The sequence below is a fragment of the Colius striatus genome, chromosome 23 (genome assembly GCF_028858725.1).
Source record: "Colius striatus isolate bColStr4 chromosome 23, bColStr4.1.hap1, whole genome shotgun sequence".
Classification (NCBI taxonomy): domain Eukaryota; kingdom Metazoa; phylum Chordata; class Aves; order Coliiformes; family Coliidae; genus Colius; species Colius striatus.
In genome coordinates, this window is record NC_084781.1 from 4442984 (window position 1) to 4467579 (window position 24596).

At 55.7% G+C, this 24596-nt stretch overlaps 1 protein-coding gene across 3 annotated transcripts; it reads right to left on the reverse strand.

Moving 5' to 3' along the window:
* Window positions 1–466: 466 nt before the first annotated feature.
* On the reverse strand, window positions 467–23404 carry TECTA (tectorin alpha). 3 transcript variants are annotated; one of them, XM_062014040.1, is made up of 24 exons: window positions 23314–23386; window positions 21810–21874; window positions 20434–20567; window positions 18995–19282; window positions 16847–16984; window positions 16191–16356; window positions 13677–14089; window positions 12841–13411; window positions 11798–12390; window positions 10721–11294; window positions 9201–9811; window positions 8298–8859; window positions 6883–7082; window positions 5505–5888; window positions 5081–5367; window positions 4705–4985; window positions 4464–4574; window positions 4006–4208; window positions 3549–3712; window positions 3150–3398; window positions 2535–2697; window positions 2179–2266; window positions 1723–1839; window positions 467–1447 (listed from the first exon to the last, which is right to left on the reverse strand). In XM_062014040.1, exons 2-24 carry the CDS (start codon window positions 21871–21873, stop codon window positions 1347–1349), a joined length of 6462 nt encoding a protein of 2153 aa, XP_061870024.1. In that variant the 5' UTR covers window position 21874; window positions 23314–23386; the 3' UTR covers window positions 467–1346. The 3 variants fall into 3 exon arrangements, with proteins under 3 accessions (XP_061870024.1, XP_061870025.1, XP_061870026.1); XM_062014041.1 differs by lacking the exon at window positions 23314–23386 and adding an exon at window positions 23122–23176; XM_062014042.1 differs by lacking the exon at window positions 21810–21874 and having other exon boundaries at window positions 23314–23404.
* Window positions 23405–24596: the final 1192 nt, after the last annotated feature.

The window sequence follows — 24596 nt, forward strand, 5'->3', positions numbered from 1 at the left end:
ACTGTAACGTTGAAGGACATCCAGTGAGTTAAGAAGGACCTTGCCCCTGTGAGCCCATGCTGACTGCATTACTCTAAGTGCCTTTCATTAGCACCCACTATCATCTCCGTATTTCTCTGGGTTAAAGGGTTTGTAGTTCACTGGGTGTTCCCTCACGCTCTAACATTAACTAGCTACAGTCGGCAGGGACCTCCCCTGCAGTGGTGATACTCCCCAAGAAGTATCCGCAAGCCAGCCAGGCGAGCAGACCATCACCCACCCAGCTCACAGGTCTCCCTGGCACCCCAGCAGAGAACTCAGAGGGCCCCCTTCCCTCCTCACAAAATCTTACTACTCCCCCCTCCCCAATCCCAGCTCATCTGTCTGGCACCCTCTCCACTCCTGAGGACCCCCTTTGCCCAGCTGCCTCTCCTCATCCTCACTGCCACCACACCAGGACCACGCCGCTTACGAAGGATTACAACACTTTTATTCCCACGCAGCCATTTCACAGAGTACAAAAACAAGACAAGACACCAACATAGACAGCCCCCACACACACCCACTGGCACCCTGAGGTCGCTCTCAACTCTCCCAACAGACACTCTGACACTGCCTGGCACCTGCCAGACCCCAACCCTGCTCACTCCTTCAAAACAACCTCCGTCAAGGCACACCACGTGAACACAGGAGGGATTCTCATCCCTCATTTCTCTGCCTCTTGCTCCTGCCTGACAGGAAGCACTTCTTTCCAAACACTGAGACCAGTTTGTCACCACTGCAGCCCAGAGACCCTGGGGATGACCACATGCCTCGATGACACACAGAGCAAGAGGCCAACACCCTCCTGAGGTATTGCGACGTATGACGACGCATTGGTCCGTCCCACGACCCATCCCCTGACACCTACCTCTGAGTCTGTGCGCTTGTGAGACACCAATGGCAGCTCCTGAGGGCTGTGGAGATCATCCCATGCTGCCAACAGGGCTGCAGGACACCTATGGTGTACACTACATGGAAAACCCTGGGGAAAAACTGATTCCTCCCCCCCCCTCCCTTGAGTCCCACATCAATGATGGAAAGCTGCAAAAAGAAAACCAATCCAAAGTCCCACATCGATGCCAGAAACCTGCAAAAAATGCTAAACCCAAGTCCCTGCCTCCATGCAGGCAAATATCCAGCTCTGCCTTGCTGTGCCACCTTCACGTCTGGGTCTGCCATCTCTCTCTCTCCAGGTCAAGCCCCTCTCTTGGCTCCAGCAGGACGGGTTGGTGGCAGGTTGGGCACGTGTGGAGGGTGCTGTCTCCTACCCTACAAAGACTCAGGCTGACGTGAGAACAGTCCTTGGCTGGGTGGCATCACCGCGCCTACGAGGTCGGGTCCCGCAGCGCTGCACGCAGCCACAGCCACAGCTGAGCCAACACCAGAAGGGTCGCTGTGGCACGGGGCTCCTCAGAAGAGCTGGAGGCTGCCAACACAACAACAAGCCTCGTGTGAGCTGAGGCCTCTGCTCAAGTGCAATGGGTTCCTCCCTCCCTGCCCCAACAGCCCAGGTGCCCCACAAACTGTGCTGGTCTTGGGCCCTGCACCGCCAGGCACCTCTGTCCCCTGGGAACGGCACACATCTGGCTCCGGGCCCTCTGCCTCCCTCCACACATTCCAGCCACCTTCTCCACACCACGTGGTTTGGGCACAGAAGCCCCCTCCACTACACTTTGCCTCAATTCTGCCCCTGGTACTTGCCCCTGCAGCTCTTGCCATCCCCTTGCAGCGTTCCCGTCACACAGCTGCACAGGGGTCCGTCCGCCTGGCTCGTGCAGATCTGCTCACAGCCCCCGTTGTCCTCACACCAGTCTGATCCTGGGTACAAAGAGCAAAGAAAGGCCCCTGAACAATGCTCTCAGACCCCAAGCCCAAGATCCTTGGCTGCCACCCCAGGTTCCTGCCACCTGCCCTGCTGTCACCCCATCTCCTGCCCAACACTTAGGAACGTACATTCCCAAGCAAGGTGGATCCCCATCATCCACACACCCTCCACACTCACCTCCCATCAGCAAAAACCCGAGCAGTCTGCTCAAAGGAGCAGTCTGTCCACACAGGGCACAGGCACACACGCTCCCTCACCCCAGAGCCCAGGATCCTGACTGCCCCGTGGCATGCCACAAACACCCTTCCTTGGGGTCATACACACACACTTACGCTTCCTCCTGATGGGCCCCACCGAGAGGATCTGCTCCTTGGGCTCCTGGGCGAAGGCACTGGCCATCCTCGTGTGCTGAGGGCAGTTCTACATGGGGATAAACGCCACCTCCATCACTCTTGCCCCTTCCCAGGCTGGCCCAACTCCCCAGAGGGCCCAAAGGCTCCAAGAGCAAGGGTCCAAGGGCAACCTGCCTACAGCGGGGTTCTCCAGTGCCCAGCTGACACGAGACCCTCCTAGGCCTCACCTCCAATGACTACATGTGCCCCTCTGACACAAGGTCAGCCAGGCTCACTGTGCTCTGATAGAGTCTTGCAAAGCAAGAGGCTGGTCCCTCAGTACTTGCCCCACTTACTATTTTGCAGGAGTATTTCTCCGAGTCGCAGAGCGAGACGGCGCAGTGGAGGTGAACTTCATCGTAATCCCCGATGAACTTGAAGACGGTGACATGGAAGCGACAGGTCAACGACACCCCATTCTCCTCTATGCCAATGGTGTTGTCCTTCATGTTTTGGCACCTGTACAAAGCACTGATGCTTGCCCCTGTCTCAGCAAGGCTCCTTGCCCCAGGTCCCACTGTGCCTGTCTCCTCTGGATGAGGGCATTGCACTCTGGCACTTCCAACTTCATTGTAGTCACACTTCCCAAGATGCCTCCACCACAATTCACATCGTTCCTCTCTGCTCTGGACACCCTGACGCCTGCCAAACTTTCAACATGAGGAAATTTGCTTCTCTCCATGGACAGAACCTTGTTGCATGCAAGGCCTCAACTACCTCCACACTAAGCAAACTCCTGTGCTAACTATCCAAGCTGCCTATTCCACACCCCTTCGAACAGGTCACCACCTCTTGGTCAGCCACCTCACTGCCCGAAAGGCCCTCGGCTCCAACTGACAATGACACCCCTTTGAGCACCCTCCCCTACAGATAGAATACCACCAGGGCATGCCTGGTCTGCAGTCACTCACCCTCCCTCGATGATGAAGTAGCGCAGCTTGTCGTTGCTGTCCCGCGAGGGGGTCGCGTAGCACTTGTTCAGCATCAGGATCAAGTGGTTGGAATCGGCCCCGACAACAAAGACCCCCACATAGAGCACGTCCCGGGTGGTGAGCACCACCTCGCCCTGCCGGTAAGGGTGCTTGTAGGATGAGTTCTTGTACAGGGCCATCTTGGTCGTGAAGCTCCCTTCCTGCGTTGGCACTGTCAGGTTTATCACACTAGCAATGACAAAGAAAACCCACCAGTTGGACAGAGGAAAAGCTACAAACCCTCACAGCTCGTCATCAAGCTTTGGACCCTCACCTTCTGCCTGCTTGCCCCTATGCCTGTGCAATGGCAGAGGATCCACACCTCATCCCAGCACCTACCTGAGCATCGGCCGCACAACAGAGTCCAGGGAGATCTTGATGTCCAGCTCGTAGGCACAGGAGAACTCCACGTTGATGGTCCGGTCCCGGGTGATGATGTTGCCCGTGTTGTTGGCGCTCTCGATCCACACCGTGTTCTTGTACACGATGTGTGTGCTGTTCGACTGCAGAAGGCAGGCAGAGCATCGCCCAAGATGGGTCAACTCCCACTGCTCCCCTGCTCCCAACAAACAAAGCCACACAACACCCAGGGTGCTGCTGCCCCCCTACTGCCTCTGGCCAGAAAGGGCTAGAAACTGCTGAGCAGCATCCTTACTCTACCAAGACCTGCCTCTGTTTTCCCTCCCCGCAGGAAAGCATCTCCTCAAGCCAACATGCACCCTCATCCTGACCCCAGCAGAGAACTGCCCAGCTGGCATGAAGCCACGCTGCCTCAATGCCCTGTGCCCTGACTCACCTGCACCAGGTTGCCACAGTTGCCTTTGGTGTTGTTGATCTGGAAGGAGATGAAGTCCTCCCCTTCAATACCAGGGCAGTGGCGATCGTTGACCCGCACCCCCTCACGCTCAAAGCCCAGCTGGAACAGCTTGCACTTGGAGATGGACACTTCCATTTGGGCAGCTTTGCAGGTCACTTCCGCATCAATGATGTCATGGGTGGCTAAAGGAGAAGACGACACAGCTTTGATCATCCCAAATGGTCCTGCAGGCCCAGCCTTCCTCCCCACGCCGGGCTGGGTTCCTGCAGCATGCCCTTCCCATCCAACAGCCCCATGCTGTCAAGCACTCCAGAGCCAGAGGTGCCCAGAACGTGTGCTCCAGAAAACCTGCTCCCACCCTGAACCGTGCACGGCCATGAGCCCACCTCCCAGAGCCCCGGCGGCACTGGCCTCGCAGCCAGGGCTGCAGTACTCACTGTTGCCGTAGGGCGGGGGCTCGATGCAGCCACACAGCTCCCCGCCGTTGTCCAGCTCGCAGCTGCGGTTGGGGCAGTCGGCGCCCACGCAGGGATCTTCCACCACTCCTGCTAAACAGCACAAGGCAGAGCACAAACACCATCTTTAGCCTCGGACCGTCACGGGCCGCCCTGGCCCCAGCGGGCCCCCCTCTCCCCCTGGCTCCCCTCGACCCAGACGCCTCCCTCCCAGCTCTCTTACAGCAATTCTCCTTCTCGATCCACTCGGTGCCCAGGATGCCGAAGGTGCGGCAGGCCTCGCCGTAGGCGGCCAACGAGCCACACAGCTGCACCTTCTTGTGGTTGTAGCAGCCGTCCAGAAAGCAAGACTCATAAAAGGGCAGAGGGTCTAGGAGGCCGTAGCAGGGCTGGAAGAAGCCTTTCATGTCCGTCAGCTTCAGGCAGTAGCTGTCGCTCTGCAGGTCCTGGATCTGGACGTTGTCGCAGGATGCGGCGTACTGCGAGTACTGCAGCTCGTTGCAGCTGTGGGCAGCGGACATGTGGCGGGGGGCTCCCGTCGCGGCCGACCCCGCTCCCGCCCCGCAGGGAAGGGAAGGAAGGGCCGTCCCACCGCTCACCTCTTCTGCATGCCGTTGGTCTTCCAGCTCTGCGCCAGCACCACGCTGCTGACCGCCGGCTTGCCCCGCAGCGTCGCGTAGTCGTCCGTCGGGTCGCCGTTGAAGTTGCCGCAGAGGCCGCACACTTTGTTCTGCAGCCGCTCCCCGATGGTGATTTTGATGACGTTGAAGCCATTGTAGCGGATCTGGATGTCGGGGCTGGAGTCGATGACCAGGAAACCCTCCTGGCTGAAGATCTTCGTGGAAAGGCCCGTGACGAAAGGGATGCTCACGTGGCTGCCGTTTACCTGGTCGTGGAATCACAGGATGGTGGGTGTTGGAAGGGTCGTGGTGTGGCTGTTGTCCTCCTCTCACGAGCTGGTGCCCTGCTGTCCAGCCCATGGTCCCCCTCTAGAAGGGCTGGATGCCTCTAACAAGACCTTACCTTGACAGTGTTCCTGTCGCTGATGAGGATCTGCTCCTCGTTGATGTAGAAGTACACGGGGGAGATGACGGTGAGGTTGGGCGAGGACCACTTGTCGAAGTTGATGATGAGCTGGAAGGAGAAGTCTGGCAGCTTCTGGCAGATAGTGGAGAGGACAAAGGCGCAGTTGGCGGGGAAGCGGAGGAAGGCCCCGTCGAAGGTGCGGAAGACGCCGCCGCCCGCGGCCATGCAGAAGGAGCTCCTGGTGCTGAAGCAGCCGCGGACGCCGTTGCGCAGGGCACACTCCTCGTCAGACTTGCAGTGCCGCGGGTCGCACTGGATGAGGTTGCGTCGGAAGCAGCGGCACCGGCGGGTGCAGTCCCCATTCCAGAAGAGCTGCTTGGGCTGAAAAAGGGCCACATCACCGGCTGGCGGGGCCAGGGATCCCTGCCCTACCCCAAGCAGCGAGCAAGAGAGGGCGATGAGGACAGCAGGAAAGGCCCAGAGAACCAAAGCCTGCACCCACTTTGCAACATCTCCGCTCCCCACAGGTACGAGGCAACCACATGTTTTTGCTGCCACCACAATCTCCCTTGCCTCTTGCACTTGAACCACAGCACACAAAATACCTCCTTGACCTCTTGCACCACCAGCCCCTCTGCTAGAGTCCTCACGTGACAGTATCCCAATACTGGCTTCCTTATGGGGCTTGGCAAACACTCCTTACACAGAGCAGTTTCACCAGCACAAAATACAACGCCCTGTAACATGAGCAACGCCACCAGCACAGCACTCTGCTGAGTCAGAGCCCTGAGTAACATCCAAACAAGTAAATTTCACCTCTAACAGCAAACACAGCTTGTATGGAATACATCTAGAACAATGTGGTTTCACAGTACTGCACTTGGGCACTCAAAGCCAGTCTTCTCAGGCACCACTCTTTCTTTCTCCACTCTGCTAGTCCCCTCCCCTGACACCCAAGCCACCCAACAGCCATGTGACAGTTTTGCCAGACAGACTTGCTATGTAGCATACCATGGGGGAACATCCCTCCCTCTCCTCTCTGCCCCCAGCACCCCCTAAAGTGTGAGAGCCCCATGCTGCTGCTGCTGCACCATCCCTGCCCTCACTGACAACCACAGTTTCCATCACCAGCGTGATACCAGGCTCTTGCCTTGTGGAGTCTTACTGACTCCACTTCTCCTCTCCTCTAGGAGATACAATCCCCAAGGGCCCCCAGCAAGATGGAGCCTGCTCTGCTCTACACCAGCCTTCCTCACACTGGAGCTCTGAAAGAGCGGCTGTGCCAAGCCTCTCGGGCTGGAAGTGAGACCGGCATGGGAGAAGCACCCAAACCCCAGGAAGGGAAAGCACTGAGAGAAGGGCACGAGCGGCGTACCTCGTAGTACTTGCCATCGGAGTAGCAGCCGCAGTTGTGGGGCAGGATGCAGCTCTTGCCGTTGAGGACGTAGCCGGGGTCGCACTGGCAGCCCTCCACGCAGTAGTGGCTGCAGTCGCTCTTCAGGCGGATGGCAGCGCAGCGGGGCTGGCACAGGGACACGCAGCTCTCGTAGTGGCTGTTGGGCGGGCAGCTGACGGCTGCCACGTTGACAGAGGACAGATCAGGATTACAGACAAATCCAGCCTGGTAGCCAGCCTCATGTGGGGCTGGAATCCCTGCTGTTGGTGCCCCTGGGCAGCTCATTCCCCTGCCAACATGGCAAACACAGGTCACATTGCCCAGAGAGGGATCTGGAGCTCCCAGGCACACAAGTGAAGGGGGAAAGGCAGCCTACATCCTTCCATCCTGCTCTGCTTGCCAGCTGCCTAGTCCAGCCCAAGCAACGTTTCCCCATTCTTCACCTGTCTCTGAGCTCCTGCATGACAGTTTCCCAAGAGCCCTGTCCTGGTGCCCCTGCTGCCCACAAACAAGCCTGCTCACTGACACCAGATCACCAGCTCCCTGCAGGGATGCTGCTCATCATGAGCAGGCCGCTTTCCCCTGTGCCTGATGGGGACTGATTCAGACCTGGCAGGTGGGATGCCCATTGGCAGCAGGTAGGATGCTCGCTGCCCCTGCCCTGGGCCTTCTCAGCCATGAGTTCACTCATTAGAAGGAAGAACAACATACATTTAATTTTCAGTCTTGTTAGACAAGACAATTACTCCTCATCTGATTTGCCAGATAGATTGGCTGCCAGAGAGACTTGTGGCCCCCATCCTCGGGAGCCTAATTGAGCATTGCATCGAGATCTTATTGACAAGAGCATACGGCTTCATCAGAGCAAACACGTACTCCTGGCTTCAAAGCCAGCCAATGTAATTCCTGTCTAACAGCAGAGGGATGGCTGATACCTCCTCAACTCGAGGCTTCCCCCTTCCATCCCTGTTGCTGCTATACTGCACAGAGTTCATAAGCACTCCAGGAGAATACAGCACCCCAGACCTCATTCCACACCTCTGCCTCACCCAGCAAGCCAGGAGGGACTGGCTGCTGGGTCATCGGCCTCCTCCTCCCTGGGCTGCAGACAGGTCTGGCAGGCTTGGCAGTGACTATGACTGTACTGCTTTAGCTCCCCACTTCACTGACTGCCTCCTTATCCATCAGGAAAGGAGGGGATCCCCAGAGCCATCCCCAGCTGCTGACTGTGGGGACCCGGCACATGTCCAGGTTGATGGTCCAGAGGTAACGGACACCACATGAAGCTCTGCCACCTCTCTACAGGGTGAGCTCCAGCAAGAGCTATGGCTGTGGTGGACAATCCCAGGAAGCACCTCTAGAGAGGAAGGAGCCAGAGGCAGGGTGGCACTTACAGCAGGAGGTGAAGTTCCTCCAGCCGGTAATGGCGATGCCCTGCGTTTGGCACGTGCTGGCGTAGTTCTGCAGCCAGCTGCAGGCCGTCTGCATGGCCCCCCCGTCCACGCAGGTGTCGAACAGGCAGTTCTTGTAGAAGAAGCTGGGGTTGATCTTGCTGTGGCACTTGGCGAAGACGCCGCTTTGGCTCGGGATGAGGCTGCAGAGCTGCTGGGGCTTCCAGAAGCCCTCCACCTTCCCGCAGGCGGGGCAGCGGTCGCCGCAGCCCACGCGGCAGAAGGCGTCTCGCTTGGCCCAGCTCTGCACGAAGTCGGCGACGCCGGCGGCCGGCACACCGCCCGATGTCACCAGGTCGTCCTCGGGGTTGCCGTTGTAGCGGCCGCAGAGCCCGTAGGTCAGGTTCTGGAAGCCGCGGGGGACGGTGACGGACAGGAAGGTCTTCCAGTCGTACACCACCTTCAGCCCAAAGTCTGTCTCGACCACGATGTGAAAGCCAAAGGCAAAGATGTTCACTTTGCCCTGGCCCAGCTTCAGGGGCAGGTAGAGACGCTCATCGTTGATCTGTGGGGAAGGAAACGAGACACACCGTGAGTGAGAATGAACCATCAGAGCTGCCGTGGGAGGACACAAATGAGGGCAGCTCAGTGCTCCTGGGGCTCAATCCCTGCTGGCCTCAACTCCACATCCAAACCGAGGCAGCCTAAAGGGAAACCCCCCCCCAGAAGCTATGCCTGGCAGCACCCTAAGGACAAGCCCAAGCATACAAACTTGGGCTTCCCAACCACTTCCCAACCCCTGGACCAACACGCAAGCCGTAAGGCCTCGTTGTCTAGGCAATCGCTCTGCGGTGTGGGAGCCACAGAAGGGAGACACAACCACGGCCTTCGTGGCCCTGCACGAACCATCACGGTGTATTTGTAGGCACGGTGGATGACGATGTTGTAATTGAAGACCTCCACTTCCACCTGTTTCACCCAGAGGGCCAGGGACGTGTCCCGATCCTCGTTCTTGGCGGTGACAGTGAACGCCGGGAAGGTGTCCGAGCGCTCTGCCCGCGGCCGGGTTATGGTGGTGCACAGGACCAAGGGGCAGCTGCTCTGGTAGTCGAAAGAGTAGCCATCAAAAGTCAGGAAGTGCCCGTAGCCCGAGATGATGCAGGAGGCGTCGGTGCGGACGTGGCAGTAGTAGAGGCCGTTCTCCTCCAGGCAGTACTCGTCGTCCTTGCAGGAGACGTTCTCGCAGTACACGCTGTTGTCGGAGCCGTTGCAGTAGCAGAGGAAGTGGCAGGAGATGTCCATCCAAAAGGTCTGGTTGGTGGCCAACTGGCGCCCCTCGAAATTGCAGCCGCACTCGCCGCGGGGAACGCAGCGGGTGCCGCGGAGGGCGAAGCCTTCATCGCACTGGCAGCCCTCCGTGCAGGTGTCAGTGCAGACGGGGCCTGTGGCCAGGCTCTCGCAGGTCTCCACGCAGCTCATGCACTCCTCAAAGTGGCTGTTCTCCGGGCAGGCGAGAGCTGCAGGGCCCACAGATGTGGAATGTGAGTTCTCGTGGGTGGCCCCGGGGCAGCAGGGGGTGGGTGAACAGGCAAAAAGGTGGGAATGGGGTGAGCAGCAATTCAGGGGGAGGGAAAAGGGTGAGAGGGGAAAAAAGTCCCAACCCCCTCCCAGCCACTGGCTCTTCCCATCCCATTTGCAACCCCTTCTCCTCCTCACATCACAGCCTTGTCCTGCCATGTGCCCAGTGACACTTGTGCCTGCTATTTCAGAGGCTCTAAGTCCAGGTTACACCATGGCAGAGACAGGGGTTGCCTCCCTGCTACGTGCTTCCACACTGGGGCTTTTTCACGTTCGTTTCTGAATGATGAATGTTTCCCCATCAACGGCAAGTTTATAGCGACAGCTAAAAACAAGTGTTATTCAAATTATCCTCTGGTGGTGGCACACAGCACTGTCACATACCATCTGCAGCTCTGGAATGCTCCTACATCGCATCATAAAACTCCTGATACCTCTTTCAAGTGCCACCCTAAAAACACTTCACTGGGAAATCTGTCACTGGCGGCACGAGCGCCGATTAGGAACTACCATCGGTACACAGGGCGATGCTGCCTCACCTTCAGGCTGTGAGACACTGCATTCCTACTGCATTTCCCCTTTCCTTTCCATATCCTGCACCTTCCTCCCAAACAGTCCTTCTGCCACTGAGTATCTCCCAGCTTGGCCACAGAGAAGCACCCTGAGGGCAAGGGCGAGATGAGAGAGGAGGCGTGGGTAAAGAGTCCCTACCTTTTGGCCTCTCTAAGAAAAGCTGATCTGCCTCTGTACACTTGCAAGCTCCCAGCAAAAAGACTACCCGTGGTCAGGGTGGAGTCTACGCTCCCTTCTGCCTACCCTGGAGGGAAAAAAAGCCTTGTTGGACTCACGGCAGAAACTGTGGCTCCTCCACTGTCCCACATCCACGTCGGCGTTCTTGCAGGCGCTGGCGTAGCGCGCCACCGAGTCGCACAGCTCGGACACGTTGCCCCCGCTCTGGCACAGCCGGAAGAGGCACGTCCTGTAGTAGGCTGAGACGTTGACCACGCTGTGGCACTCGAGGAAAGAGCTGTTGGTGGGGTCGTTGATGATGCCGCAGTTGGAGCGGCTCCTGTAGGACTTGAGCAGCTCCGAGTCGTTGTTGCAAGCCTTGAGGAGGTCCCCGCACTCCCCGTTGCAGATCTCGTCGAACGTGGTCCAGCTCTCCAGGAAGAGCTCCAGGTTGTCTGTGCACTTGCCCTTGGGCAGGCAGAACTCGTCGCTGGCGTTGCCGTTGAAGAAGCCGCACAGGCCGCCGGTGCAGTTGAAGTAGGTGGTGGAGAGGCGGATCTCCAGGAGCCCCGAGTCGTGGTACCCGACGGCCAGGAGCCCCTGCGACTCCACCACGGTACCGTTGTCACTGCGGTAGATTTCCAGGCGGCCCGAAGGGTGGAAATAGGGCAGCTCCACGTCGTAACCGTTCACCTGCAAGTAACAGGCAGATCGAGAGGCTTCAGAGAGGCTGTTCCCATCTGCTGGCTGCACCACACTGGGCAACTAAATGCTTCCTGACATGGACCCACCCTCCAAGGCCTGGAGCTTCCTTTCAGGGAGGGCATACAGCTGTTTCCTTCCCTTCCAACCCAATCATAGGATCGCTTTGGTTGCAAAGACATTTAAAACCATCAAGTCCAACCGCTGACGCTGAGGAGACAAACTCAATGCCAACAGAGTCTCCAGAGCTGACTCAGCAAACAAACAGGAGTAACAGCACCATGCCAACAACTTTGCAGGCTCCTAAGGGACATCCACACAGTGATGGCCCAAGCAGCACTCCTCCAAGTGCCACTGTGGTGCCTGAGGCCCCATCCTGCGGGAACGGTGCAGGGCCACAGACCCATGAACTTTTCTCCAAAGAGTAACTGGATCACAGCATGAGCTACCACCTCCCTCCCTGCAGTGGGTTGCCCCGACAGCAGCACCTTTACCTTGATCTCTGACAAGCTGGCACCTCCGATCTTCACCTCCTGGCCGGCCGCCTGGATCCGCACGCCACGCGGCCCGTCGGGAGCGGAGCCGGGCTTCTTCTGGCTGATGTCCACCTCGATGAAGTCTGGTCTCTCCGGGCAGGTTTTCAGCAAGGTGTAGGAGTGCTCCAGCGGATAGGGGAAGGTAATGCCATCAAACGTCTGCAGCACCTGGTTCTGCCCCACCAAACACAGGCTCTCCCGCTTGGGGTAGCAGCCCCGGTAGCCGTCCTCGATGGCGCAGACCTCTCCTTCGGGACAAGTGTTGTTGAAGCACCGGGCCTCGCCGCCATCCTCGCACTGGCACTCCACCGTGCAGTCCGCTGCTGCCCAGAAAGACTCTCCGACGGCGTAGTACCGGCCGTCCACGTCGCAGCCGCACTTGTGGAGTGGGACGCAGCGGTCGATGCTGAGCACGTGGCCCTCGTCGCACTCGCAGCCCTCGGCGCAGGGGGAGGTGCAGCCCAGCGGGGCCGTCAGGTCTGAGCACGTGGCAGGGCAGCTGCTGGCACACACCGAGTAGTGGCTGAGCTCCGGGCACTGAACGGCTGCTGCTGTGGGTGCAGAGGGGAGGCAAACAACAGGAAGACCCTGTTACAGCATGGTTCAGGATCAGTTGCTTCTTTCCTGCTGACCCCCAGCTGAGACAACCCAGTAGAACTGGCCCCTCCACTTTTGTCCCCAGGCATTTCACTCATGTTTCTCCATAACAGACCCAGGACCTCTGCCCACAGCTATATAATACCACCAGCAAGGAGGATGGTTGCCACCAGCCAGGCCCTGTTTTGCCCCAGCCTCCATCTCTCCTCACAGCAGCAACGTGAAACTCCCATCTCGTGCCTGACACACACCAAGAGTCTGATGCTGTGGTGCAGAGGGATTGATCATCTCTCAGGCAAACCCCTCCCCTGGATGTCTCCCTCCTCGTCTCACACACTACCAGGTACCAGGCAGACCCCTGAATTCACTCCCCTCATCCATCACACGAGCACGCCGACACTCACCGCATCCCGCCTGGGCACGCCACTCTCCCACCGAGATGCCCAGGGCCTGGCACACCGCGGCGTAGGCCTGGATGGCTTGGCACAGGCTGGTGCCGTTCTCCTGCTTGCTGCAGAGGTCATAGACGCAGCTGTGGACGAAGGCGGTGGGGTCCACGACGGTGCCGCACTCCCACAGCGGCCCCCCGCTCTTGTTGATGAAGCCGCAGTACTCGGAGGTGAAATAAAGGGCCTCGGTGGCGGCGTCGCAGAGGCTGCAGTTGTCGGAGCAGCCGGACCAGCACTGCCGCTCGGCGTGCGGCACTCGCCAGCTCTCGCCCAGCTCCAGCGCCGACGCGGCCGCCCTCCCGTCCGAGCGCAGGCTGTCGTCCTCGGGGTCTTTGTTGTAGTTCCCGCACAGGCCGCACGTGGCGTTGATGTACGTGCCCGGGACCGAGACAGAGGCGTAGTGTTGCCCGTCATAGGTCACCAGAAGGCCGAAATCAGTCTCCAGGGCCGTGGATAAACCGCTTTGGTAGACTTTTATTGCGCCCAGTTCCAGAGAGATGGGTAAGGACACCACCAAGTCATCCACCTGCGGGAACAACACCAGACGACTGAGACGGCGCGTGAAATAGCAGAGCCCTCAAACTGGGACACTGACAGGAGCCACACAGCCCTGTCACGGGCTGTCTTAGGGCTAGGGATGTGCTCAGAAGGACAGTCATGCCTGCCGCCCGTGCCCGCTCCCACAGGGGCCCAGAAGTGCCGTCCCACGCTCTCTGGGCTGCCATCGCAGTCTCGCTGCCACCTTGGAGGACCCAACCTGGCAAGTTCTCCCCTTTCAGCGGGGCTCTTACCTTTGCTTTCCCAAAGCTGCCCTTGGGGAGGACGATCTTGTGCGAGTAGACCTCCACAAAAATATCCCTCAGCCAGGAGACGGAGGAGCCGCCTCGGTTCTCGTTCTTGGCCTCCACGTTGAAGTAGGGCAGCTGGGAGCCTGGCCAGCACTGCCTGGCGAGGAGGTAGGAGCAGGAACCCTGGAAGTGAAAGAGGAAGCCGTCGAAGGTGTGGTAATGTGGATCTCCAAACACCACGCAGGTGCTGCTCTCCACCGGCACGCACTGAAAGAACTTGGTCTTCGGCTCGCACACTTCAAAGGGGCCGCAAGCCATCTCCTGGCAGAAGATCTCGTTGTTGAAGTCCAGGCAGCGGCACTTGGTGGTGCAGTTGGTATTGTCCCAGAAGATCTCCCCTTGACGGAGAAACTGTCCTAGAAAAACAGAAGGGGGGGAAAAAAAACCATACTACATCACTGCTCTCAACACAGGGACAGGTTCTAACCACATCGTGTGGGTCCTTGAAGGGGTCTGCCAGCCCCACAAACAAGATCGTTGCCAAAGCATCCCGCTGCTGGCCTTCTTGGCTGCTTTCTTTGCTTGGCTTGGCTTTCTCCTGGCAAGAGCTGCTCAGCAAAGCGCTGTCATCACGAGCTCCGTTTGCAATGCACAGTGTGTCCCCTTCAAGCCCTGCCCGCACTGCATATCCACGGGATGGTGTGAGCGCTCAGAAATCCAGAGTTGGCACCACACTGTGCTGGCTGGATTACTGGAAGGCTATTCTTTCCATTTTGGACACCCACCACCCTTGTTCTGCTTCAGTATCATGGAATACAAGAGCCATTTGTGCTATGTTCTCAAAGGGAAAGTCCACTGGTAAAGCTTGTGCCTCTCAGAAGCCATTTCCAGCCCTACTGCGCCATCCTTCAGCTTTGCTGACATCTCCAGAATTCTTCTATCCACATAAATGTGCCAGTCCAGCAGCCACTCTGCCATCAGTGTCCCAGAAGCAGTTCAGTCCCATTCAGAAAGCACTCATAGTAGTTACGAAACCAAAGAGCAGTTGATTAGTAACTTCCACACCACACGGCAGTGACGAGGGGAAACGACGAGCGATCGCACAGCAACAGCCTCGTTACACGGTGGCACTATAAAGGGAGGCAGGTTTGTCTGGCGAGAGACGTGAGAGGCAGCAAGAAGGCAGGAAAACAAGGGTGGCAAACACCAGTGAGATTCTCCCTCTCCTCCATATGGCCATCTTTCACACTTCTCAGGCGCGTGGCTTCCACCACACACTGCCTGAATTCACCTCTCCTAAACTTTGTGTCATCTTCCCTGCCTCCTACCAAAATAAAAGCTATTTTCCACTTTCCTGCAGCACACAGTGTCTCTTAGGAAGACCCACTTGCAAGGGGCTCCCAGTATGGTGGATTTGAGTGAATGAGAGTCATTAGGAGTGGCTGGTCCCCTTGCCTTCGATGCCTTGCACTGCATTTTGCTCTCATGGAGGGCTGCTGGCTGTCCACTGTGAAAGGCAAATCAGTGATGGGATCTATCCACCCTGCCCTTGTCACCTGCAAAGCTAAGACTGCCTTCCAGCCCCTTTGCAAAGTCCAGCCTTTCCTCCTGGGGTGAGCAGCTGGTTGGACTCGAATCATCCGCTGGGTCTGCAAGGGCCTTGGAGTCTCGTGGGCCTTCTTCAGCCCAGCCCTAAACCAGGACATAAAGAAGCTGCATGGCTCAGAGTTGTTGCATCATACAACATACAACAACTGGAAAAGCTCCTGGAGCATAGTGGATGCTCCTGCCAGCTTTATTTGTCAAACAGTAATGCAATAATCTCTCTGCAGCAGAGTATTTGTGCAGTCACTATCTGCATCTATTCATCCCTTTGTATCCCCACGCTGTTGGTGACACAAGCATAGATGTTGTTGCTGCTGCAGGGACAAGGCACTTGTCCTGCCTAGAAACCTGCTATTCCTCTTGCAGAAACAAGGGAAATGAGACCAGATCATCAGCTTTCCTACTTTGGGAGCAAGAGGAAAGAGCTGTCCCCAGGTCTTCGCCATCGCCACCACCAGCATTACAGAAAAGAATCGAGGCAACAGCTTAGTGCTGTTCTATCCTATTAGATCTAGGTGGATCTGCTTGAGCAGAGGGGTTGGACTAGAAGATCTTTAGAGGTCACTTTCAATCCCTACCACTTTGTGACTTTGTGCAATTCTATTCCTGCAACACACTCAAGGCTCCATCCACCCTTGACTTCAGGTTAGGTTTCTACTTCTGGGCCTCAGAAACAGAGGCTCACAGCAACACCACGCTACTAAAAGCCCAAGAAGGAAGGAAACCTACCACCGATGACAGTTCTCTTTGCTGGCGGTTGAAAGCAACACCAGGAGCAGAGGAGAACATGAAATCGTGCAGCAGCCCAGAGCAGTGAGGCACCTCTCCACCAGCATCCCTACAGCAGTACCTTTTGCTACACTGTGCCCCAAAATTTGTGGGGAAGAAAAGCAGTGCAGTTTCCTCCCTTACCTCTCAGGCTGCAGCCGTTGGCTGGATCTATTTCTCTGCCATCTATTTTGAAAGCCCAGCGCCCGGGGACGTTCACGTTGGTCGTTTCTTCGATATTGACTATGTCTGGGGTTCTAGAGCCTGGGAGGCTGAAGAAGTTGGTGATATTTCCACCATTGAAGCCAGCCTAAAACAGAGAGGGACCAAATTTCATCACAGCCCTTTGCTATGGGAAAGCAACGCTGCATTTCTGCACTTCTCTGCCCCCTGCAATACCTCCCAAGTGTATTTTCTTTAGCTTTAAAGTCTCTTTTCAGGGATTTCAGTTTGTAGGTAGTTTGGATGTGGATGAAAAGCTCAACAGGTACCACAAGCACTATGGATGCATGTTTACACATGAATGTACAAATAGATCTGTGTGTGTATATTGTGTGGCAAGACAAAACAAAGAAGAGACAGAGGGAGGTTGCCCTTATGCCAGGAATCTCATTCCCCTCAAGCAGATGGACTGGCTGTGGCATCACTGCTAACATTGCTGCACTCAAGCCACTGTACCAGGCAATGGGCTTGCAAGGCCGGGACACTAAGGGACTCAGTGAGCAGAGAAACAATGGGAAAGCTACAGGCAGCCATCTGAGAGCAGGACAGAGGTGGGGATATGTGAACAAGAGCCTCACCTGGGCCATCACTCCACCGAGACCAGTCAGGGGATCCCCTCCACTGGCTGTCCCCGTGGTCCAGCTGATTTCATGGTAGTTAAATATGGCAAAAGATGACACTCCATCTGTGATCAGGACTGCTTGGAAAGTGTTTACCTGTTGGAAATCATAAGCACATTGGTGAGCTGGTGCTGCTTTTCTCACACTGCTTGCCTGTCCTTCTGCCACGCTCACCTCTGGCCCGGGAGAAGCACGGGACCCTCACAGTGAGGGGCAGCAGAAGCCAAATGAGGTCTGAAATACCCTTGTCCTTGCTGCTGTGACTCTGCCAGCTCCCATCCTGCCTCTGCCTCCACCTGGGAGGAGGACAAGGCTGTCTCCATGAGATTTAATGCCAATAGGTGGCAGCAGGAGAATAAGCTCGCAGGGGGAAAAGGGATCAGCAGCATTTGGGTTGTTCTGACCTGTTATCTTCCATTACCCTGTCTCAGCTTTATTCCTCACTGTGTTATCTTACCTGGCTCTCTTCTGCATTCATACCCTACCATGCTGTTAACAGTGGATTACATCCAAGCCTGCCATGTATATTATGTGCTCTGCTTGACTGCCAAATCCCCTTGCTACCTGCTAAATCCCTGGCTCGCCTTCCTCCTCTCACTTGAAATGACTCTGCATTTCCAGCCCCCCAAACTCCAGGTACACTCACACAACTGTCAGCACAGCCCCAGGCAGGAAGGGCAGCACAGCCCTGAGCTCTTCCCTTTTATAGTTGCACATAAGACAGAAGAGGCCTCTCCTATGAGATACTCCATCTATCCACGCAGATTTGTCAGCAGAGGTCATCAATGGGAACAGATAGTTAATCACTCCTCTCAGCTTTCCATGTTTTCCTGCCCTTCCCATCCCTGCCTGCCCCAGATTGCTCTGCACTGATACTGTGCCACAGTAAACTGCTCCTCCTGCCTCTGTGTCAGCAGGATTTTACCAGGGGACAAAACACAGGCTGCCCCTTCCTGAGGTGAGCACAGGCACCTGAAAGATTGCAGAGGGGACCCCAGGGCTGCACTCTACTGCATGCCACAGGGATCTCAATTCCAAGGTGTATTAGGCTCCTGCCAAGAGAAATCTTGAAAAGAGAAGCAAAGCAGCCAGCACAAGCTGTCAGGTGGAGTGAGAGGTGTAGGTAGAGCTGCCTCACAGCAGCTGCAAATGGCACAGTTCACACTGGGGCAAGCAGGAGAGCATGCTAACGAGAACTACCATTTCCCCTCCTGCATCCTCTCCCTGGGATTCTGTCTCCTGCATCTCATCTCCTCTTCATCATCTCAGCACATTTGTTCACCTTTTCCCAACCTTGTGAGGTCAGAAGGCACAAAGACATAAAGGCAATTGTCACTTTGATAGTGTAACAACAGCTCTTCGATGGAGCAACAAACCTCACTCTGGTCAGGTGTCTCTTGGAGGCTGTTGGGAGCTGACCTGATACCAGGAGGTTTGATGGCTGTCACTCAGGAGCACTTACACAAACCACAATCATCCCCTGCTTGGTGCTCAGGACCAATCCTGCCTCCAGCACCCCAGCCACTTATCAAGGCTCTCAGAAACCGAACCCATCTGCTCGGGCGTCATCGAGAGACAGCAGCTGCAGCTTCCCCGAGGCCACAGTCACAAAACCATTTCCTGCAGCTTTTCTGCATTGCCATCAATTTCTTGCTTAAGTTGCACCGTGCTGTTCCACGTGCCAACCCAGAGCCCTGGCCACTGCTCAACAGCCAGGCTGCTCTCTAACAAAACGAATTGCATTGTATTGCAAATGTAATTCTTCAGGCAATACATGCACTTGCTGTCTGCAAATATATATGTGTGTTGGGCTTTTTTTCTGCGAGCACTGCCAGGACTGGCAAAAAAAATATGCATTAAATCTCCAGTCTCTTTAACAAATGGAAAAGAGCTGAACTGTTTATCGGAGCCAACTGCTCAAGACAGAAGCAGCCAGCTTTTGGCTCTTAGGCTAACCTGTGGTGGTCCTCTGCCCAAAAGGGAGCGCAGAAGCGGCAACACAACACGACTCACTTTACACACAAAGGTCAGGACTGTTGTATAAATAAAGGCAGATCCTCAGCCATCAAACACCACCCGTCAAGCAGCACGGCCGACGGCTCTTACCGGAGTCGTGCTGCTTCCTCCGTAGAACGTGACTTCCTCCCAGGTGACGATGAAGAGCCAGGAGGCGGAGAAGGAGGACATGTCTTTGAAGTGCTTGCGGATGTCTCGGGAGGCTCTCCGGAGCAGCTCGGGCGCGGTGCTCTCCCGGTAGTAGATCTCCCCGCGGATGCCGTTGTGCACGTCGGCCCAGAAGGGCGCGAGGAAGGCGCGGCCGTCCGTCAGCGGGAAGGCCTCGGGCGTGAACTGGCTCACCAGCGCGTTGAAGGAGATCACGCCGTTGTTGTTCACCTGCACACAGACAGCCCTGTTGGCCCAGCCAGCACTCGTGTGGAGCACAACACTGCTGCTTCATCAGAAAACATGGGCTGAGAGACTTTGGGCAGAAGAGGGTTTATGTACTGATAGTGAGACAACCTGACCGCCTAGGCAGAGATTCAACTTCATCCTAGCACTGGTGGCCACAGTCACCACAAAACCATACCATCATTTCAGTTGGGAATGCCCTTGAAGCTGCTGGAGTCTCAGCCTCACCCTGCCCAGCCCAGCACCACCCCACAGTCCTCAGCACCTCAGCTCCACGGCTGTGGGATCCCTCCAGGGCTGGGGACTCCCCCAGCTCCCTGGGCAGCCTGGCACAGGGGCTGACACCCCTCACAGGGAAAAAGTCCTTCCTCAGCTCCAATCTCAACCTCCCCTGGTGCAACCTGAGGCCATTTCCTCTTGTCCTGTCATTCACTACTTGGGAGAAGAGGATGACCCCTACCTTGCTACTGCTGTGTACAAAAACAAGCTGGTCAGAGGCAGGGGAAGGAATGAGTCTCCACCTTTCCCCTGAGCCCAGGGGCTGGTGGATGTGTAACCCACTTTGGAATAGGCATACCCACAGAGACCAGTGCACCACAAAGCATGGATGTGCTCAGCATCGAGCACACAACCACACTGACTTAGGCCCCTGGCACAGGCACCTTTTCGATGTGCCCTGGCAGACCCTCTCAGCCCACCCCTAGGAGCCTGTGCCCCCTTTGCCAGGCTTTTACTGTGCCATCCTCTGAGCCCTGAGCAGCCTGCTCTTGTTTTGGGCACCTACATATGGGTCCAAACCATCGCCTGCATTTTGCCCCTGTGGGTCTCTGCATGTTCTCGTTTCTTGTCATGTAACAGGAATAATGTTCCCTGTGTCAAGGCCTTCGCTTTGCAGCACTATTTAATCACCCACAAAGAAAATTTATTGCCTTTTATATCCCTTCCCCATGAACATTAGCCCATTAAATACACCTTTGACTTTCTTAATCATAAAACCTATCAGTTCATGAAATCTAAGAACTTGTCAGGTAGGTGCTAATAAATCTTGCAGTTCCTGACGATGGGGAGAGAGCGTTTAAAATGCAGCCTCTAATAGCAAGGAAAAGAAGAAAGGGAAGGTCTGCTTCTCCACTTACATAAATGCTTCTGTATGGGGCTCCAAAAAAGATGAATGGGATAGAAATCTTGATCTCAGGAGAGCTTCCATCATCAACTTTGGGCGTTTTTGTGTCGTTCTGCCAGAACGGATACAGACTCGTCATAGCACGAGCTGGAAGGAGAGGGAGAAGAGAGTGCTTATGGCAACTTCAGGAGTGGTTCTGACTTCAGAGAGGCCACGGCAGGGGCCCATCAGCCCCCAGAGCCACGCTCCTGGCCAAGAACACCTTCCTCCTGCCTGCACGGCAGAGCCCTCCCGGCTGCCATGGACAGTCCTCTCTGACAGACCCCCAGGTCCTGGCACCACCAGGTTCCCTGCTAAAAGGCACTATCAGTGAACATACTTGTCTCTCCTAAAGATATTTCATAAGATAGTTTTGCCATGTTTCAATGCATGCCTGGTGGGTTTTCCTCCCCCTCTCCTCCTCTCTTTGATGTAGAAAAGCAGTGCCCTGTCCTCGCGACATCCAATCTTGGCTGACATGAGCCACCGGGCTCTGAACAATCCTGGCTCTGTTCACCTGGATTCAGGATGCACTTTTATTTCCCAGGCCTTGCCCTGCTCTGCTCAGGGGCCACCAGCTGAGGACAGCTTGCCCTGTCCCCTGCCATTATGGATGCAGGAGGTCCCTGGCTACTGGCTGGCCTCACCCGCTGCTCAAAGTGGGGCTGAGTAGGTCACTCAGGGCCTCATCCAGCCCAGATGTGAACAAAACAAAATGTACCATGGGAAATGGGGTGTGAGCAACAGGAGAGGCTTCCTGCTACAGGCCTGAGACCCCACCAGAGGCACCCCCACATCTGCTCTGGAAAGTCCTCCAAGAACAGGGGAACCTTCTCTACTAGATACAGGCTGGGCAGCCTCTCAGCAGTCCTAACACCAGACGTATTCCAAACTCCTCTTTCATAGTGACTGGCCAGACCATCACAAGCTCTGGAATGCCCCCCATGCACATACACAGCCATACACAAGATATATGCACACATACATAAACCACTCATCCAGCTCAACAGCTCCTCTGGCCTGTATATCCTGCCGGCTTTGCCAGTCTCATACAGCGTGCCAGCTCCTCATTTGATGTCAACTACTGTCTCTACAGGTTGCTGATGCATCTACCACAATGTGTAGTTGAAACTGGCACCTGGGCTTCCCCACAAAGGTGCACCAATCTCCTTCAAACCAGCCCTCCCGCCCCAAGGGGAACACTAAGTTCTTGGTTTTGCTCCAGCCAAGGGGATAGGTGTGTTTTCCAAGTCCTCCAGACTTCTGGACTCTCTGGGCAGAGCACTGCTCTGCAGTGACTGTTTTGATGATGAGCATTGGCCTTGGAGTGTCTAAGGGGGAGATACTCACCAGGCTGCCAGGCAGTTAGCACCAAAAGGGCCACCCAGGCTCCCAGAAACGATCGCTTGTTCATCCTAGGGGAAGGAAAGAAACCCTGCCATGGATCACGTCGGTAGGGAAGCACAGCCTCGGGCAAACCCCAGGCTGAGGCTGAGTGCATCACTTCCTGCAGCCCCCCAGCTGCTGCAGATGGCTCAGAGGTGGACGGGCCCTCCTCTGCCAGGCACAGCTCAAATGCCTGCTCTGGTTTGTGCTGCAATGAGTCTCCCCCAGTGCTCACAGCAAACCTCCCTGCAGGCGGTGTCCAAGTGAGCCCACAACCCTACGGAGGAGCTGCTGCTCATTTCACGCAGATTTGGAAGCTGCCAATAGCCCCAGCTCTCTCTGGGCTGTTTATACTCCTGGTAGTTCAAAAGCAATTCCTCCCTGACCTCCTTAGGGCAAGGATGGATGCTTCTGCCTGGCTTCAAGGGGAACAGCTTCTCACTGCCTGAAAGGTGAGGCTGCCGCAGAGCTGAGGCACGCTCTCACAGTGAAGGGGTTCAGACACCTCTTGGACTAATCCTTTGCTCTGGCTGCTAGCACAACCAGCCCTTATCATTTTGGATGAGCAGGGAAGAAGCTCAAACATTTACACAGCTGGGCAACAACTCGCTGGGGAGGAAGCAATGATAGAGAGAGAAGCAGATACAGGGCTGGGAAGACATCAGTGAAATTCTGTGCCAGCTTTAATTCCTTCTGTGCCTAATGCAATTTGTTACTCACATTAATCCAACAGAAATCATCGCTACAACACCTGCTTTCATTTCTTCACCCATCACTTCTGCTCATCACACACAGGAGAGCTCACCCAGAGCTCCCAGGAAGGTGTCCCGTGCTCCCAATGTACACCATCAGCTTCGGACACAAACTGTATCTGCTGCAACCTCAGTTCCTCCGGCAGCCTCTCCACTTTCTCAGCTTTAAACATCCCTTTTGTGGATGCACTGGCTACAAACCCCACAATCTCTTGTAAGTCCTCCCTAGAGATCTGTTTCAACAGTGTGTGGGGATGAACAAATCCAATTCCTGAGTGTACCCATAAACACACAAAACACAGCACGGAACGTGCCATCAGCCGTCCCACATCTCTTCCACTTGACTTCTGTTACTGGGAAGCATGAAATGGGGTGGAAGGAAAGTTCCTCCCTGCTTCCCTGCTCCTCTTTGTGCCACTCACATCTGACTCTGCTTTGACAAAAATCCATATCCCACCAGAGGAAGGTTTTACCACACTCCCTATCTTGGAAAGCTTAAGAAGAAACGGACAACAGAATTTCACCTCGATCATAAATCTGAGCCACTGCAGAGTCACCAGCAGAGACTGGGCAGAAACTGGTGAGAAGAGACTGTGGCAGCCCAAGAACAAGAGCAGCACTGCTTGGGGAAACATGACAGACAATGAAGAGCACGTTACTGAACGCCTCACTCACAACCCACCATTTTTTAGGTATGGAAAAAACATATTACCAACCTGTTTCGTTGACTAGAGGAGCAATCAGGTCTGAAATTTTAGCCTGATCTTGGTAGAGCAGAGAGAAATGCTATGTCAGTGCAGAATGCATGTCGGTGCTCCTTTGCCAAGCATTGCTGGTGACTGAAACGCTGCCTCAGTCCCCGCGCTCTCCCAGTTGAAAAGCCCCTTTGCTTCAATGCTGTTCCAAGGGCTGGAGGAGTGTTGAGTTGCAATCGCCAACTGTTGCTTCTATTGATAACCAGCAAGCTAATCTGGAGATCAGATTCTGGCCTGGAGAGGGAGAGAAGCCTCTTTCTTCCCCAAAAGCTGACCCCCTTCAGGTGGATTCAGATGGAAATGTCAGCGAGCCGCAGCTGAGCTCACGGCCCTGCTGCCCAGCATTGCCTTTTGCTGAGGGAGAAAAAAACCACAACCAACCCACTCAGAAGAACTGAGCCCCTTCCTCCTTTGTGTAAGGGAAAGGAGAAAAAAAAAAGGCCCATGTATATAATGTTACCAGATTAGCATTAAACAGTGCTAGACTCCGAGCACCATTCAAAGGCAGGGCCCAAAGCTTCAATGGAGTTACTTTTCCATCCAAGTCTTGCTTTACTTTCTGTAACTTCTGCTTTCACGGATGGGAAGGAAAAAACACAGTGCAGCACACTCCCTCCACATCAGCCAGAGAGGGTTTCAGTGCTGTTCTCGTCTGCACCCTCTCTGGGAGGACTGTCTGGTGTTTTCACTCAGGCCAGTGCGGAGCTTCACCAGGGGACTGCTCTAAGCTGTGTTCCTGTTCTCACCCCTACAACCTGTGGTCTGTACAGGGCTTTCCCTGCCTCTGGTGCCCAGGCTGTTTGCTGCTGAACTCCTCTCTCAGCACCATCCTCCTTCTCTTATGGGTACCCACAGCCCAGTCTCTTCTCAACTCCACCTCCCCTGCCCTCCACCTCTTAACAGCAGCATGTCCCTGCAAGGCCAGGGGTTTTGATTGATACACAACTGCCCCGAGGGCCCAAACCACGTGAGTGTAGCTGAGGTGTGATGTGCACAAGTGTTCAATGATATATCCTTCTGAGATGGGGACAAAGCTCTTCATCCCAGCCCCATCTGTAGCCTAAGAGGCCTCTGCTTTAATTTCATTCACATCAATGAGACATGTGCTCCTAAAAGCATGTTTAGTAAGCTCATCCCCCAACGTGCCACGTCTTACCTCAGCATTTGCTTTCAGTGCATCAGGGCAGCGGGCAATACACCACCTCCACAGCAAATCCCATCCTTTGCTTCCTCTTTTCCTTGCT

Bases quoted from the DNA above. Each gene is read 5' to 3' on its own strand.
- TECTA (XM_062014040.1), bottom strand. From the start codon at position 21,873: ATGAACAAGCGATCGTTTCTGGGAGCCTGGGTGGCCCTTTTGGTGCTA. The intron at 16,357-16,846 runs GTGAGGCTCTTG...TCTCTGTTTTAG, and splicing joins TCGGTGGAGTGATGGCCCAG to GCTGGCTTCAATGGTGGAAA. The intron at 5,368-5,504 runs GTAAGGTCTTGT...TTCCACGACCAG, and splicing joins GCGACAGGAACACTGTCAAG to GTAAACGGCAGCCACGTGAG.